The sequence below is a fragment of the Gracilinanus agilis genome, chromosome 2, assembly GCF_016433145.1.
Source record: "Gracilinanus agilis isolate LMUSP501 chromosome 2, AgileGrace, whole genome shotgun sequence".
Classification (NCBI taxonomy): Eukaryota; Metazoa; Chordata; class Mammalia; order Didelphimorphia; family Didelphidae; genus Gracilinanus; species Gracilinanus agilis.
Window position 1 is genome coordinate 484,678,363 of NC_058131.1, and position 14,682 is coordinate 484,693,044.

The 14,682-nt window shown below is 39.5% G+C and overlaps 2 protein-coding genes across 2 annotated transcripts in view; both read right to left on the reverse strand.

Annotated features, from left to right (window-relative positions):
- The window catches only part of ISM2 (isthmin 2), a 32,737-nt gene extending 31,949 nt beyond the window's left edge, over positions 1-788 (reverse strand). Inside the window, exon 1 of the mRNA XM_044662114.1 lies at positions 603-788. Within this exon, the coding sequence (XP_044518049.1) occupies positions 603-755 (153 nt within the window). The 5' untranslated portion in view covers positions 756-788. The remainder of the gene's footprint in view (positions 1-602) is intronic.
- Positions 789-7,852: 7,064 nt separating this feature from the next.
- The window catches only part of SPTLC2 (serine palmitoyltransferase long chain base subunit 2), a 149,575-nt gene continuing 142,745 nt past the window's right edge, over positions 7,853-14,682 (reverse strand). The window contains exons 11-12 of the mRNA XM_044664963.1: positions 13,704-13,833; positions 7,853-8,824 (exon numbers count right to left, since the gene is read on the reverse strand). Coding sequence (XP_044520898.1) covers positions 8,705-8,824; positions 13,704-13,833 — 250 coding nt within the window. The 3' untranslated portion in view covers positions 7,853-8,704. The remainder of the gene's footprint in view (positions 8,825-13,703; positions 13,834-14,682) is intronic.

Here is a 14,682-nt window from a genome sequence, read left to right on the forward strand (position 1 = left end):
ATCAAAATTTATTTTATTTTTCCAGAGAGAAAGCTCTGTCCCTGAGGGGAATGAATCACTATGGCCGGAGGACCTAGTTTCTGAACTGAAAGGAAACTTAAGTTCCTAGCTGGCTCGCTCAAAGCTCTGTCCCTGGTTTGGGGCTATCCCGGGAGGTGAGTGACAGACTGCTGGCCCCTAAGGATAATGTAGCACTTTCATAAACTATCTTTTCACAGGGCATGGTGGACTCAGAAGGGTACCCAGAGGACCGCAATCCCAGCTGTCCTGTGAAGCTCTCCTCCCCATCAAATCTTTTTTTTTTTTTTTTTTGAGGGGGTGAGGGGGCACTCACTGTTCTTTCCTGGCCACCTGCTACCTGCAGCCTGTCCCTGTCCCCAGCCCCCTTGCTCTCTTCCCCTCACGGATGCCCGGGAGAGCTTCTTGCCCCCACCCAGTTCACTGACTGTCGGGCACAGCCCCAGGCACCTGGCTGAGAGAGAAATAAGCAGAGGCGAGTATGCACCCGCCGCGAGAGAGTGGGCGGGCAGATTGCGCTCTCCTGTTACCCCACCTGGCCCCCGCCCTAGTAGGGGTAACCGAGGCCACGCCGCCTGTCTCACCTCAGCTGGCTTGGTGTGGCTCCTGTCCTGGGGCCCTGGGAGGCCGGATTCGGATCCTGGGAACTTTCTCAGGGGCAGCCCTCTCCCGGCGGGTAGCAGCAGCGTGAGCAGGACAAAGCCGAGAAGCCCAGTTTTCCCGAGGAGCCGAGGCATCGTCTCCTCCGCTCTCCCCGGCGCCTCAGTGCTTTTCGCTCCACTCTCTCGAGTCTGCCCCCCTTCCTCCACCACCGCTTTCCATTCTCCTCCCTCGTTGGGGGGGAGTAGTGGTGAGGGGAGACAGATTGGCCCAGTGCTGGAGAAGGAGGGCGGGCGGAGAGAATCACTCTTCCTTCAGCCTTCTCTGGGGGGCGCGGGAGGGCGGTGCGGGAAGGGAGGAGACAGAGGGAGTAAAGGAGGAAGAAGGGTGTGTGCGTGTTACATATTCCTGCACACACACACACACACACACACACACGCACGCACTCTCAGACACGCGCGTCCCCACTCCTGCGTTCTCACACACAAACACGCACTCACAGAATAATCAGAGCTTTTCGGAGTTCTGCTCAGTTGTACGGGAGCCTGCCCGTACGTGCGTGCAAGTGTGACTATCTAGGTCTGGGCACGTGTGTGCGAATGTGCCCTATCTGGACGCGAACCTAGATCCCTTCTTTGAGTGCGTCTTTCCACTCTTAATGTCTTTAGCCCTTGAGTTTCAGGTTCTCCGGCTTCTGGGGGCTGGGGCTGTGATCGCCAGCGCTACCCACTGCAAACAGAAGGAAAGGAACAGCCCCGACCCAGCGGAGACTCCTGGCTCCCGCGGGTTCCTCTAGCCTTTCCGGCAATCTTCCCGCTCCTGGGCGCGACCTCCTCCAAGCTGTCTTATCCATTACAGAGGTCTTCTAGTCCCTGGCATCTAAGGGGACTCCTAGCTCCTCTTCTCTAGGGCTAGACTACGGAAAGATGGGAGACATTGAGCCTTGTGAAATAAAGACAAAGTCTTACAAAGGCCAAAGACTACTCCGGGGGTGGGTGGGTGGGGGTGTCTCATTAGGAATCGGACCCCGAGGACGCAAGATTTGTTGGACTATTACTTGAAACGCAGATGTAGTTTGGCGTTGGGAAGCCCAAGGGAATAGAAACTTGCTTTCTCGCGCCGTTGAAATAACTTAGAGATGTGATGTTGCTCCTAAAAGTTTCACACCATAGCTGCCCTACGTGAACTTGACAGGAATATAGTCAAACCGTCCAAGAAATGAATAAATCAAATTACTTCCTTCGCTTGAGAAGAGTGACTCCTTTTCTCTTCCCGTAAAGTTTTTCTAGTTTTCTAGTGGAAGAAAACGAGGTTCAGAAGAGAAAATAATTAGCATCCTCAGTGCCAACAGCCAAGCACCTCACCATAGAAGGGAGTCAAATCCTTTCCTAACAGGAACCTTGGTTGAGTCGTGTAGACTATCCAATATCAGGATGGATTATTAAAAGGTGAAAGGGACCTTCAGAACATCTAGGCCAACTTCCTTTTATGCACATAGAAATGGGTCTAGAGAAGATTACTGTCCCCACCCGCAGAGTATTCCTGAAATAAGGCATTTGTGCCCTTAAGGTAAGATTTGAATAACAGATATCTCTTACCTGTCGAACTTTGGGCAAGTCACTTCTTGGAAATGGGCTGATTTCCTTATATAAAATAGAGAAGATAGATTAATCTGTAGATTCTCTCTATATCATTTGAGCTTCTGATAAACTTTTAAGTTCTCAGTGTTGGCTGGCTGGGGACCTTTCTAAATATGTCTGATGACCAGAACAAATACTACTCAGGCAAATGTGACTTGCACCCCATTGTTGAACTTGTAGAGAAATCCAAGTTTGGTGAGAAACTTAATAAAATCAGAAGGCTGGCAAAGAGATGCCCATTCAGAATTGCTTGCCTAAATGAAAAACTGCAAAACTTGCATTGGAACTCAGCAATTTTCTAAAAAGGATAGAGTAATATTCTAAATATAACGGGAATCATACATTTCAGGTCAACTGACACTAAATATAGAGGTCCCCAGTCCCCTCCCCCATTACCCTAGCATTCAACCTACATTTAACCAGCTTCTGCTTTGTACATCAATTTACTAGATGCAAATGCCAACTTGTATTTGTAAAGTATTATCTTTTACTTTTAAAAATAACTTTCACAAATAATCTCATCAATCTTTTCTTCTTCCTACTGGAAAGCCTCTTTTCAGAACTCATAAACTCAAAAGGATTTTAAAGAATGAAGCCAAAATCCATCTTTCTGAATATTTTATTTGACAAAAGACAAATAGATTTGCATGGATTGTTCTTATTTATCCCAGGCAGTTTCCCTTCTGGGTTTAACATGCACTTTTGAATCTGAATGAACAGTTCCCTCCCAATGTACCCACTTTCACAGTCATCCAACAATAATTAAAAAAAATTAGATCATCTGGCATAAAATACTTTATTTTTTGGTGGAGAGGGAAATCAGTTACAAAATTCTATTTAAAATGTTTCATATTTACAATCGATCCCCCTCTTCCCTCCAAGGGTATGTATATATGTACATTATAGGACCAGAGAGGGAAAAATCCCATCTCACTTCCTGCAATTCCACTTTGCCCTCTCTCTCCTCTATGGCAATGGCAAAATCTAGGCCACCAGACATTTCAGGTTCCAAAAAGGGCTGTTTCCCAAATTCTTAACCCTTACCTTTCACTCTCAAATCTCCTTTATATTAGCTGCCTTCATACAGAGAGGGATCATCAAGATTGTATGGGGAGTGTTGGTTGAAAGACATCCTATGCTTCTTCTATCATTCCAACCACTGGCCCATTTCCATTACTAGAGCAAGACTCTTGTTCAATGGAAGAAAAAGTTAGTCATTATCCCACACCAGGCAGAGAAGCCCTAATTTTCATCCTACTATTTTGCCTTCTTTCTTCTCCAGGAATTCCTGGACAAGCTACCAAGTTTTGCCTGAAGGGCTTAGATATACAATGTTACATAAAGCAAGTTCTGAGCAGAATCAGGTCTCTTTATATACAGGAATATTCCTTGCTCACCAGTGGAGATCATAGTAGGGGAACAAACTTAGAAAGCAAAAGAAGTAGTTTCCTCCTTCCTTCCATTGCTCTCTATACCTCTGCTTGCTTAGCAAGAACACAGCCTCAGGTATTGCTTCTTTAAGAATACAATACCTGCAGTTTTAAGATTCCTTGTATTCTTTAGGGTCAGCTTATTAAAACACATCATACCAAAAAGAATCACAGTTTAAGACCACTTGTGATGTGCATTGTACAGAAGATAGCCTTTCTTACTGGCACCCTTTTCTACTTTCTTCTCTAAGTTTGAGATAGAATGGGAACAAGATAACTCTAACCTCACTAATTACTGGGTACAAAACATAGTATTCTGACTGGAGAAACATGAACTAACCCCTTTGGTTCCCTCCCAAAATCAGGCATTCAACCTATAATAGAACATGCTCAGGAAATTTGAGTTCCTAAAAAGGACAGAAGGGAACACAACATCTTCTACCAAATTAAATCCAACAAAAATCACTACTTGGCTCCAGGCATTTGTTCTGCATGATAAGGAAGAGAGACAGCTGCCAAATTCTGCCTGTGTCAGGCACATGGCAAGAGACTGGGAGTCTGAAAACTACATTAGTAAAGCCAAGCAGGGGGTAGACATGCCTGTCTCTCTCAGGTAGTGTGGTTTGGTTTCCTAGCTTGCTGGATTGAATTGCATGCTTGACAGCTGTGGTCCTATGTAAAACAGGTAGCAGGCACACTTGAAGGCTCTTTGAGCATCAATGAGTCTTCTAATCTTGATTTTGATGCTTTTCCCTCCATATAGTGGTGCCCTGTTCTATTTTAACAGCATAGAATGTTCAACACAAATCCATGAATCACATCGTGAATATGTGACCACAAGAAAAAAAAAAAAAGACCTTTCTAGTTCAATCCATTTCACACCACATGGGGTTGTACACACAGAAGTTTAAAAAAAAAAAACACTTTATATATGGAGCACCAGGAGAAGGAATAGGTAGAAGTGTCTCACTGTAAGTAAAGAACAATAGCCCACAGAAATACAATTCTATAACCAATGGAACACAGAGTTTTCCAACTAGAACCATGTTTCTATGGATAATTTATGCCATACCTCCATACTATCCTAACCAGGACAGATTATTCCCCCCAAATTCCTCTTTATGGCTTCATTAATAAGGTTGTATTAATTCCATAACCAATGTCATTGAGGGAAGACAGTCTCCTCACCAGTTTGGAAGGGAAAGAAATGGAGGTAGGCTTCATTTCCTTCCTTCCTTCCTTCCTTCCAAAAATCTTTACCTTCTGTCAGAGTTACCACTCTAAGGCAGAAGGACAGGAGCTAGGCAAGTGGGGTTAAGTGACTTGTCCAGGGTCACACAATTAGGAAGTATGTGAGATAAGATTAGAACACAGGTCCTTCTGACACCAGGTCTGGTGCTCTAGCCACTGTACCATCTAGCTGCCTTAGGATTTTCTTTTACAGGAATTAGGAAATTTCCTCAAGTCATACTTTCCCCCTATATTTATGAGCAAGCAGAAGAGGCAAATGTAGGTTCTGCTATATAGATAATTATTGGTCACCATGTTAAGTTGGGGGGAGGGAGTATGTACCAATTGGGCCAGATGCATTTGGGGAGGTTCCCATATCTGCTTTCAATTTTTAATTAAAAAAAAAAAGTTCTGATATTCCCATCCTAAAACACAATGAACAGCATACCACACTAGCTTTTTCTGGGAGAAGGACAAGAACAACAACAACAAAAAACTAAAACTGTACACACTTGAGTGAGAAAAGAAGGTCAATTAAGGAAGTAGAGAGTGGCAAGCTGGGAGGAGAATGTCCAGAAAGTAACATCCCTCTTCATTGCCTTCAAAATGTTGTTAAGAATTAATCATTTTCTTTTTACTTGGAAGCACACATTTTAATCTCCTCTATGAGCTGCAAAGGCTCAGTTAAATGAACAAAACATTGTTGGGTCTTTGGGCTGCAAGATCTCATGGGTCATCAGTACCTTAAAGGTCTAGAACTAAGTACATTTTTCCTGAAATAAAGACTCTCATCCGAAACCAAACAGAAAGCTCTCCAAAGTCCCTATTCCTAAAAGTAATCTCTCCAGGAAGGCCTCACAATCATTACATTTATTTGTGCTGAAATAAGCTCACTGTGAAGTATTTAGTTGAAATCATAAATGAAGACAAGAAGAGGCTGACACCTCTACCTTTTCTGTTTATTATGCCTTATTTCACATTGCTCAGTATGTTGGGAGAAATAGCTACTGGATTTGAAATCAACAATTTTATTTTTTGGAGGGGAGGATTGCTTTGATGTGTTCTCCAAAAAACATAAGTTTCAAAACAGTTTAAGTCATTCATTAAAACCTGAAGAGAAGGAGAGAGGTAAGGTTGGTGAAGATGAGAAAAGAATTAAAGACCTATTCTGCAGTGCTTAATATAGTACTTTGGATCCCAGCCTTTGGTAATAATTAATAGATTGATCTTAAAAAGTCTCATCAGATTTCATACCACAACGCATCAAAGGATATCCCATCATGCCTGGTGTACCAGATTCCACCTCATTAGTCAACTGGTAGACTTAAAAGATTTCAAAACAGTTAGATACTAGAAAGTCTGACTATACCTTAGGTATCACAGTATCAAGAAAAGAGACAACAATCATTATATGTAATTCATTTTTCCATAGGTTAGAGTAAAATAGCAGTTCATCTCTTAGAAAGCATGGAAATATAGATAACACATGGGTTTTATCCCTTATAAATAAAATCATAGTTTAAACTATACTTGTTTTAAGAAGTTTATTCTACACTGTCATAATGTAATAATATCAATTTTTAAAACTGGCCATAAAATGTTGTACATTTTTATTTGTTATCACCTCATTTATCCCAAGGTAAAAGGCAGGTTAGAAAAATGCACTGATTTGAAAGTCTACATTTTAGATATTGGAGATTTTCTTCAGCTGAAAGGCAGAAGTTGCTGCTTGGCATTTTGGTACTATGGTGGAGAAGCTCTCATTTATGAACACTAGCTATTTGCTTGGTTTTTACCAAAGGCCTATTTATTTCCTTTCCTGATATTCTTCATTTTTTCACTTCAATACCTTATATATAGTTTTCTCCACCTCTATTGAACATCCCCCCCCCCCACCTCCCATCCCTCAAAAAAGGGCATAAAACCATAGACTTTACCCAAGGGTTTTATGTTTGGGTATCAGTGAATCCAACATATTTAAAACATTAAAAGTGAAAAACAAAACCACCCCATCAACAGAATTTTTTGTACCTTCTACTTACAACTTAGTGTATCTTCACAAACATACTTATACAGCTATCACAAGCTGCCTGGATAGAATTTGAACTGAGAATCTTTGCCAGTAAAACAAATGGTTTCAAAATACAGACAAATGCACAAGTCCATACACAAAGTACTTTTTTCCATTCCTATCCCAACCATCTCCTCAGATGCTTGATAGTCTTTTATCTTTTAAAAAGACAAGCTAACTTTGGGCATAATAAAGCCAAGAACATGACTCCCCTTAGGCTTTGGTTAAAAGAAGGGGAATGAATAGCTTTGGAACGGTGGTGTCCAGATTTGTTCTGGATATGCAGTGAACACAGAAGATCGAAGCAGGCCCCTTAGCAGAGTCCCCAGGGCAGGAGAAGGATGCATTCTGAGCCTCTCAGAAAAAAAAAGAGCAATGGCTATTTATCAAAGGAACAGGCAAATTTCTCAGTGACAGAAGCAGTGAAAATAACCAATGCAACCTGGTATCTCATTCATATGGTAGATGTTTTGATGAAGAAACAACAAAGGAAAACAGTGATAAGGATATAGGAGGATGGAGAAGGAAGTAGACTTTTAAAAAAAAGGGCTAGTGTAGCAATGGTAATCCTTTCATAGAAATATACTGACTGGTTTCCAGGCAGAGAACTTATCCCTATTTTACTCAGTCATTCTAAGTCCCGACTGGAAACGGCTTTTCCTGTGGACAGCCACAGTTCTGAGATATAGGAAGCAGTAAGAAAGAGATTCATGAACTGGGGTCAATTACATTAACAGCATTCTTCTCTGTGATCCTATTGGCAGTGCTCCCTTTACAAAACCTTGTCTCATGGCCAACCACCTGACTGAGTAGAGCAGTTTTGTACGTGAAATACCAAAACAGGAAACTTGCCTTCACTAATAAAGTCTCATTGGCAGAAGGAGATTAAATAGGAATGGGATATGGCTATCTCATAAATATTAAACATGCTTAATGGAAGGAAAAATTCTCTCCTGCTTGGACACACTCTAGGTTTGTGGATATAATGAGGAAACACTTGATGGCAAAGTAAGAAAACATCTGGTGGCCAGGATGAAAACGGATGCTGGACAAAGTCTTGGAGGCCCATGGCCAGGGCGAGTTACATAATGGTCCTATCAGCAACATTTGTTATCTTAAAAAAAAAATGTAAAGCTAAGATCTAAAGTGTTTAAACTTGAGACAAAACTAAAGAAAGAGAGCTTTGGTTGATTATTTTTCTGGTTAAATTAGGGTTTAAACATTAATAACTTTCAAGGACTGGATAGGAGAAAAGTGGAAGGCACTTGCTTCCAGAGCGTAGTGAATTCTCTTTGCAGGTACCGCTCTGTAGCCAACAGCAACACCAGCTGTGCAGAGAAGGGTTACCTGGGACCAGAGCAGTAGGGAAGATGGAGGCAGGGGGAGGGTTATAGGATATCGTGATTTCACCAGGACAAGGGCTATAAAACAATGTCTTTTTTTTTTTCCTTCCAAAAATGTGTGCAAGGATAGGGGTCGGAGGAGGGGAAAGGGTAAGACACCTTTCTTTGAAGGAGATGCAGCAGAGAAAGAATGAGAAGCAACTTTCACTATTTACAAAATGCCATTTGGATTGGATGTGGTCACCTTCAGTATTGTGAGAAAATGTCTTTTATGTGAAGCAGCCACAGAAGTGTGGTTCCTAGACTGGGCTCAGAAAGGCCACATAGTGTCCTGGGTGAGGGAGGGTGTCCTTTAAAGGCCACCAGGAGGGCTCAATCTTCAGTCTCTTCATATGTAGTCTCATCGAAGGGCCGGTCCAATAGAGGTACTAACCGATGACGGGAATACTTCAGCTGCAACAGGTCCCCAACCTCATCTATTTCCTTTAATGCCTTGATGATAGTAAAGACAAAAAAGATCAGTCTAGTTAGTAGGATACTTGCAAGTCTCTTTCACCATAGTTATTTGTGGAGCATCTTACTTTGTTGGGTGTATGATGCCTACTTTTTTTGTTTGGTCATAAAATTTAGTATGCTTCTAGTGGTTAAGAAATCTGGAAATACAGATTAAAAAATGAATTGTTGCTTGAGTACATGGGTTGATGTGGACATGATTGGGGATATAGACTTGAAACATGACACATGTTAAAACCAGTGGAAATGCACGTTAGCTACAGGGGGGGCAATGGGGAAAATAAGAACATGAATCAATGTTAACCATGGAAAATTTTTCTAAAAAATAAAATTTAAAATGCAAAAAAAAAAAGAATTGAATTGTTCTTTTGGAACAAAGGCTTTAACACAACCAGGAGTCTAGATCTAGATGGTCAAACTGGAAAGCATACATAGGCACTTAGATTTTTTTAATTTAATTTTTTAAAACAATTAAATGTAATAACAAATTTCCACATAAGTTTTCTGAAGTTATATAATCAAAATTGTCTTCCTCTCTTCTTCACTTTCCCCTTCCAGAGTTGGCAAGCAATTTAATCTCATCACACAAAACATATTTCCATATTGTTCATCTTTGTAAATGTATAATCTTATAAAACCAAAACCCTCAAACATATATCCTAATAAACAAGTGAAAAATCATATGCTTTCATCTGCATTCTGACTCTATCAGTTCTTTCTCCGGAGATGGACAGCATTCTTTGTCATAAGTCCTTCGGAATTGTTCTGGATCACTGTATTGTTGAGAATAGCTAAATCCACCACATTTGATCATTCCACAATATTGCTGTTACACAGGCACTCTATACAATGATTACAGTCACTAATACTTTCCATTTGCTTGAAAAGGAAGAATCTTTAGGACTTGTACTTGCCTCTTCAGTCACAAGCAGAAAGACTGATTCTTTTAAAGTGAGGACTACATTTTCCTTTTGTAGGTCTCTAAAGTGCCTTCTACCCAATTAGGTATAAAGAAGATACTATTAACCTTTACAAAGATCTGACATTAGTTGTATTACTTAAATGGGGCATGAATTTGGGATGTGCTGGAGAAACTATCACTATATCAGCAGATTTACTGGTTATCATTCATCTGTTTTCAGGATGACTGAATTTTTGTAAGAGAGAGAGTGTTCTGTTTTTGGACTTCTAGTTATTAGCATACTGCCTGGCACAAAGTACACATTAAATAAATATTTGCTGAATTGCTGAAACATAGTTGCAAAGACAAGGAAATTAAAATCTAAGCCCCCAGGTTGGTTAAAAAACATATCCCTTCTCCTTTTATGGTCCTTATACAAATAGAACTAACCATTATAAATCACTTTATTGTATATAAAATACTGTGAATCATTAACAGTTGAGATAAGACAATCCTGGCCTCAAGGATAGGAGGATAAATGTGAGTAAAATATGTATTCAATATACAATGTCTTTTTGGTCAGAGTTGCAAAACCATGATATATGAAGCATGAGTGATGAGAATGTTATCGGGAAGGGTTCCTGGAGAAAGTGGCATTTGATTAAAACATGGCTGGAAATTCAACAGGTGAAGACAAGAAGAATGTTTCAAAATGCAAGTTTCAAATGGACAACTAACATTTGAAACTTTCTTCAAAAAATTAAGCTTCTTAACCAGTTTCTCTATAGTTGGTTTTTAATGTACTGCAATCTTTTACTGATCTCTTCCTTTCCCACATTTGTCTGCCTTTATTTTCACAATATTTAAATATTAATTTTGTCTCACTCAATTTCCTTAATTCTTCTCTATCCCTACTTTTAAGGTTTAATCCAAGTGAAATAAACACATCCCCCCACACATACACAGACACACAAACACACACCTTTCCTCCCTACAAATGAATAGATGAGTTAAGACAGTAGTAGAAAATTTCTTTCATCAGCTTTTGGATGCTATTTAGTGTAGAGAGAGGAATTAAGACCTACAACAGAGAATTCTCAAAATGCTGGCAAAATTGCTCATTCTAAGTCAAAGAACACAAATGCGGCTCTCTCAGTGAGAGGACTGGCACTAGGAAAGACTGTGAAATAAACAGAGGGGAGAGATTGTGTTTTAATTATCATTCCTCAGCACCAAGAAAAGTGGGTACTTTGATGACTTTTTGAAGAAAAGATGCTACATTCCCCTCTATGCTGAGTATTCTATATCCTAAAGCTTGCACACTTGCCTCAAGACCTTTTTGCTATATCTCCTAGGGCTGCCAAGCTTTTGCCTAGTCTAGTACCTTATCCCCTGGAGCTGCTAAGTATCAACTAGCTAATCTGATCAGGAGAGAGCTGAAGTCTTTCCTATTGATAAACAGGCCTTAAAGGGAAGGTGATAGGGATATTTCTGGGCAGGACTAGGCCCAGTGAAGCTATATTCCACAATGTGTCCTCCCCACTCACTAATCCTCAAGATTCTATTATATGTCAGTTCAATGACTACCTTCCTTCTAGCCCTGTGGCAAAAATATTATTCTGAAAGATTTTGGTTTTCATACCCTCTTACCTCAAAGGATTAGCCATTAGTCCCTTGTAAAGATATTAATTATTAAACTGAATTATTTATCTTAGGCAAATATGAATGTTTCTTTTAAAAAGAGAAAAGATAAAGATAAAATAGCTCCCTGAGGCTTCCTTGGCTAAGCAGAAAGATATTCTTCATTCCAAAATGGGAGAAAACATAAGAGGTTACTAAAAGCTGAACTTTGCCATAAGAACAGTGGGCACCTTTGAGAAGATAGTGAACTAAAAGTTCCATATGGAAACAATTTAAGTTTGAATTTTAGCTGGGAAAGTCCATTAACCATTTTTTCCTAAACTCTGATTTAGGATTTTATTAATTTAAAAGAAAAAGACCATGTGACTTGCCAAGACCACAAAGGAAATGGCATTTGTGAACTCTGACTTCAGAAGAGTGTAATATTTTTCATCACCATAAAATGAAAGAAAAAACCACACTGGCCCAAAGGGATACAGGTTTCAAGGTTTCCCTCTGATCTTATGCCAAATATTCCAGGCAAGGAAGTTCTATTTACATAAAACAGCTATAAATTGTAACTGAAAACTAATGCCCATTGCATGGGTTTATTTAATAAGAGTGGAAATAAGGAAGCACTACATATATGTCACCATTTAATAACAAATAGTCTATCTTGAACTTCTGAATCACGGAATAGAAAGGTTTCTTAGGAAAACACCATGCTGTTAATGATAGGGTACAGTGGAAGAGGGAGTACTCCAGATAACACTCCCACTGTGTTGGTCTCTGCTCTTTCGTTTATTCTTTTATTTTGAAATATTTGCATTGACTTAAGAAGTGGCCAAATTCATTTAGGAACAATGATTTTAAGCACTTTTAGTTAATTCTTGTTTCAATCAAGAACATCACCAAATAATTGCATTCTACTTATAAACATCTCAACTAGGGAGAAAAGAAGACCATATAAGGGTTTACTATGGATTAGAAGCAAATGAATTATTAGATCCCCAGATTGCTCCTTAAGAACATCCTTGAAAAATAAATAAATGGGTTATGAAAGTCAATGAAATCTAACCCCTTCAAACAAATCTAACATGAAGCCTTGTTAGAAAAAGTCACTATTCACAGAGTGGCCTAATATATGTAATTTGATTTTTGCTTAATTTACTAACAGGCTTCCATAAGTGGAGCCTATTTCTACCAAAGGTAGAAATGTGGAGGTGGACATTTCAAATGCAGTTTAAAATTTTATCATAAGGTCAAAAATTATAGACTTAAATTGAATGTCTCCAAATATGTGAAAATTAATGGAAAGACTAACTTCTCTCAATCACTTCAGTCGTTCATCTTTTACAATTTCCATGACTGTACCAGAAACTGGATAGTTATATTGGACAAGTCTAAATTGTTTTTCTGGAGTTTGTCATGTTTTTTGTTAAAGTGCCTGGAGTGTCAGAAGTATACAATGCACTCTAATAACACCTGCTTAAAAGGAAGATACAAGGGCCATAACATCAGATATTACTCAAAATCTATCATGAGGCATTAAATCTACATGAGTTTGGAACTCAATGATTTTCTCCCTCTTATGTCTTTATAGAATAGGAGACTATTCCCAAGGTAAGGTTCAGAAACTGGATTAAAGAGACCACAGAAATTGGATTAAAGAGACCACAGAAATGGGAACATAGAGGATCATTGAGCTAAACTCAAAGTTAAATAAGGTAGCTGCCAAATGTGAGAGACTTGGACAAAAACACATTTTTAAAAGATCCTAGTTATTTAGCTTTGTTGAAGTAAGAGATCTTTAAAAAGCCCTAAGAATTTGGAAAATTTTAAATGTTAAATGAGTGCTTCCAAATTTCTGAGCATTCCCTCTGCCCCCCACCCCCCACCCCCAACTTGCCCTTAAGGATGAATGGAATTGCAACTGATTACTGGAAGCATTCAACATTGTATATAAGAAAGGATCCAGGACTGGGAGTCAGGACTTCAGTGTCGAAGTCCCATCTCTAACACCAACTAGTGGTCTATCACCAGCAATATCTCAGCTAAAATAAGGGGTTGGACTAAGAGGAGGTAGATCAGAGTTGAAGGAGACTCAATCCATTATAAGGGAAAGGAGCCATGATTTTCAGATATCTGAACACCATCCTGCTTGTCTGACCCAAGGGAGAAGGTATTAGGAGAGAAATGTAAAGTTATTCATCACTACCATCTATGTTTGATACCATTGTATTTCAATTGAAGTATAAAAATGAATGAATCAGAGTAATTTTATGAATAATTCCATAATTATGATCATGGTACACATGTCCAAGACGGAAAACTTACAGTATCAAGTATTTCTTTGGTATGTGCTGCCGACAAGCAAAACCTAGCTCGGGATTCAATAATGGGGGTAGCAGGAAATCCCACCACAACCACACCAATGTTCCGCTTCAACATCTCCCGTCCAAATGCACTAAAAGGGGGAAAACAAGGAAAAAAGTCAGGAAGAGTGAAAAGAAAAAGGGTCTTGCTGCCTGAGCTGTACTACTTTTTGGTGGACTATGCACTAGAGACTATTTTGAATCTCTCACTGCTTTCCTCTAGACATAGACTTGACAGGACACAAAGGCTTCTTTTGTTCATTCCTTGAGGTGGTCTTACCCCCAAATGATTCACTCACAACGATGAAAGATTATGTTTGGCAGAGATAGGAGTTTTCTAGCAGGGCCAGCTTAAATGGATTTGTAACATGACCTTTATCTTTCTGATATATTACACTGATGCACAGGGCTTGAATGCATTCAAGTCTAAATGCTGACCCCTGGAATAAGAAGCTTGGCAGATTTCACACCTAGCAGGTGATCAAGTTATTGCCCAAGAGAAAAGAATCAGCTTTACCATATAGCTGTTTGTGAACTGCCAGGTTGGCCAATTGGCTTTATCCTCTAGAATTTGAAATAATTCCAGATTCTGAACTTCTTTGACTGACTTAAGAACAAAGTTGCTTTTGGAAATGAACTCTTCCTTTTGTTTGCAGGGCCAATTCATCATTTGGCTTTAGTAGATCACATAGTTCTGTTAATCTCCTTTCCATCCCAAACCAAGCTGGTAATAGAGGCCAGTGGTGTCAAAATCAATTAGAAACAGAATCATTAGACTAGATATAATGTGAGTTCATAATAACTTATAAAACTAGGTATGAACAATATCTATGTCCTATTGTATTTTTATTTTGTTAAATAATTCCTAGTTTCATTTTAAACTGGTTCTGCCTGCATGCTGGAGGGTGGTGGTAGCAATGCGGGTCACTTCTGATATAGGT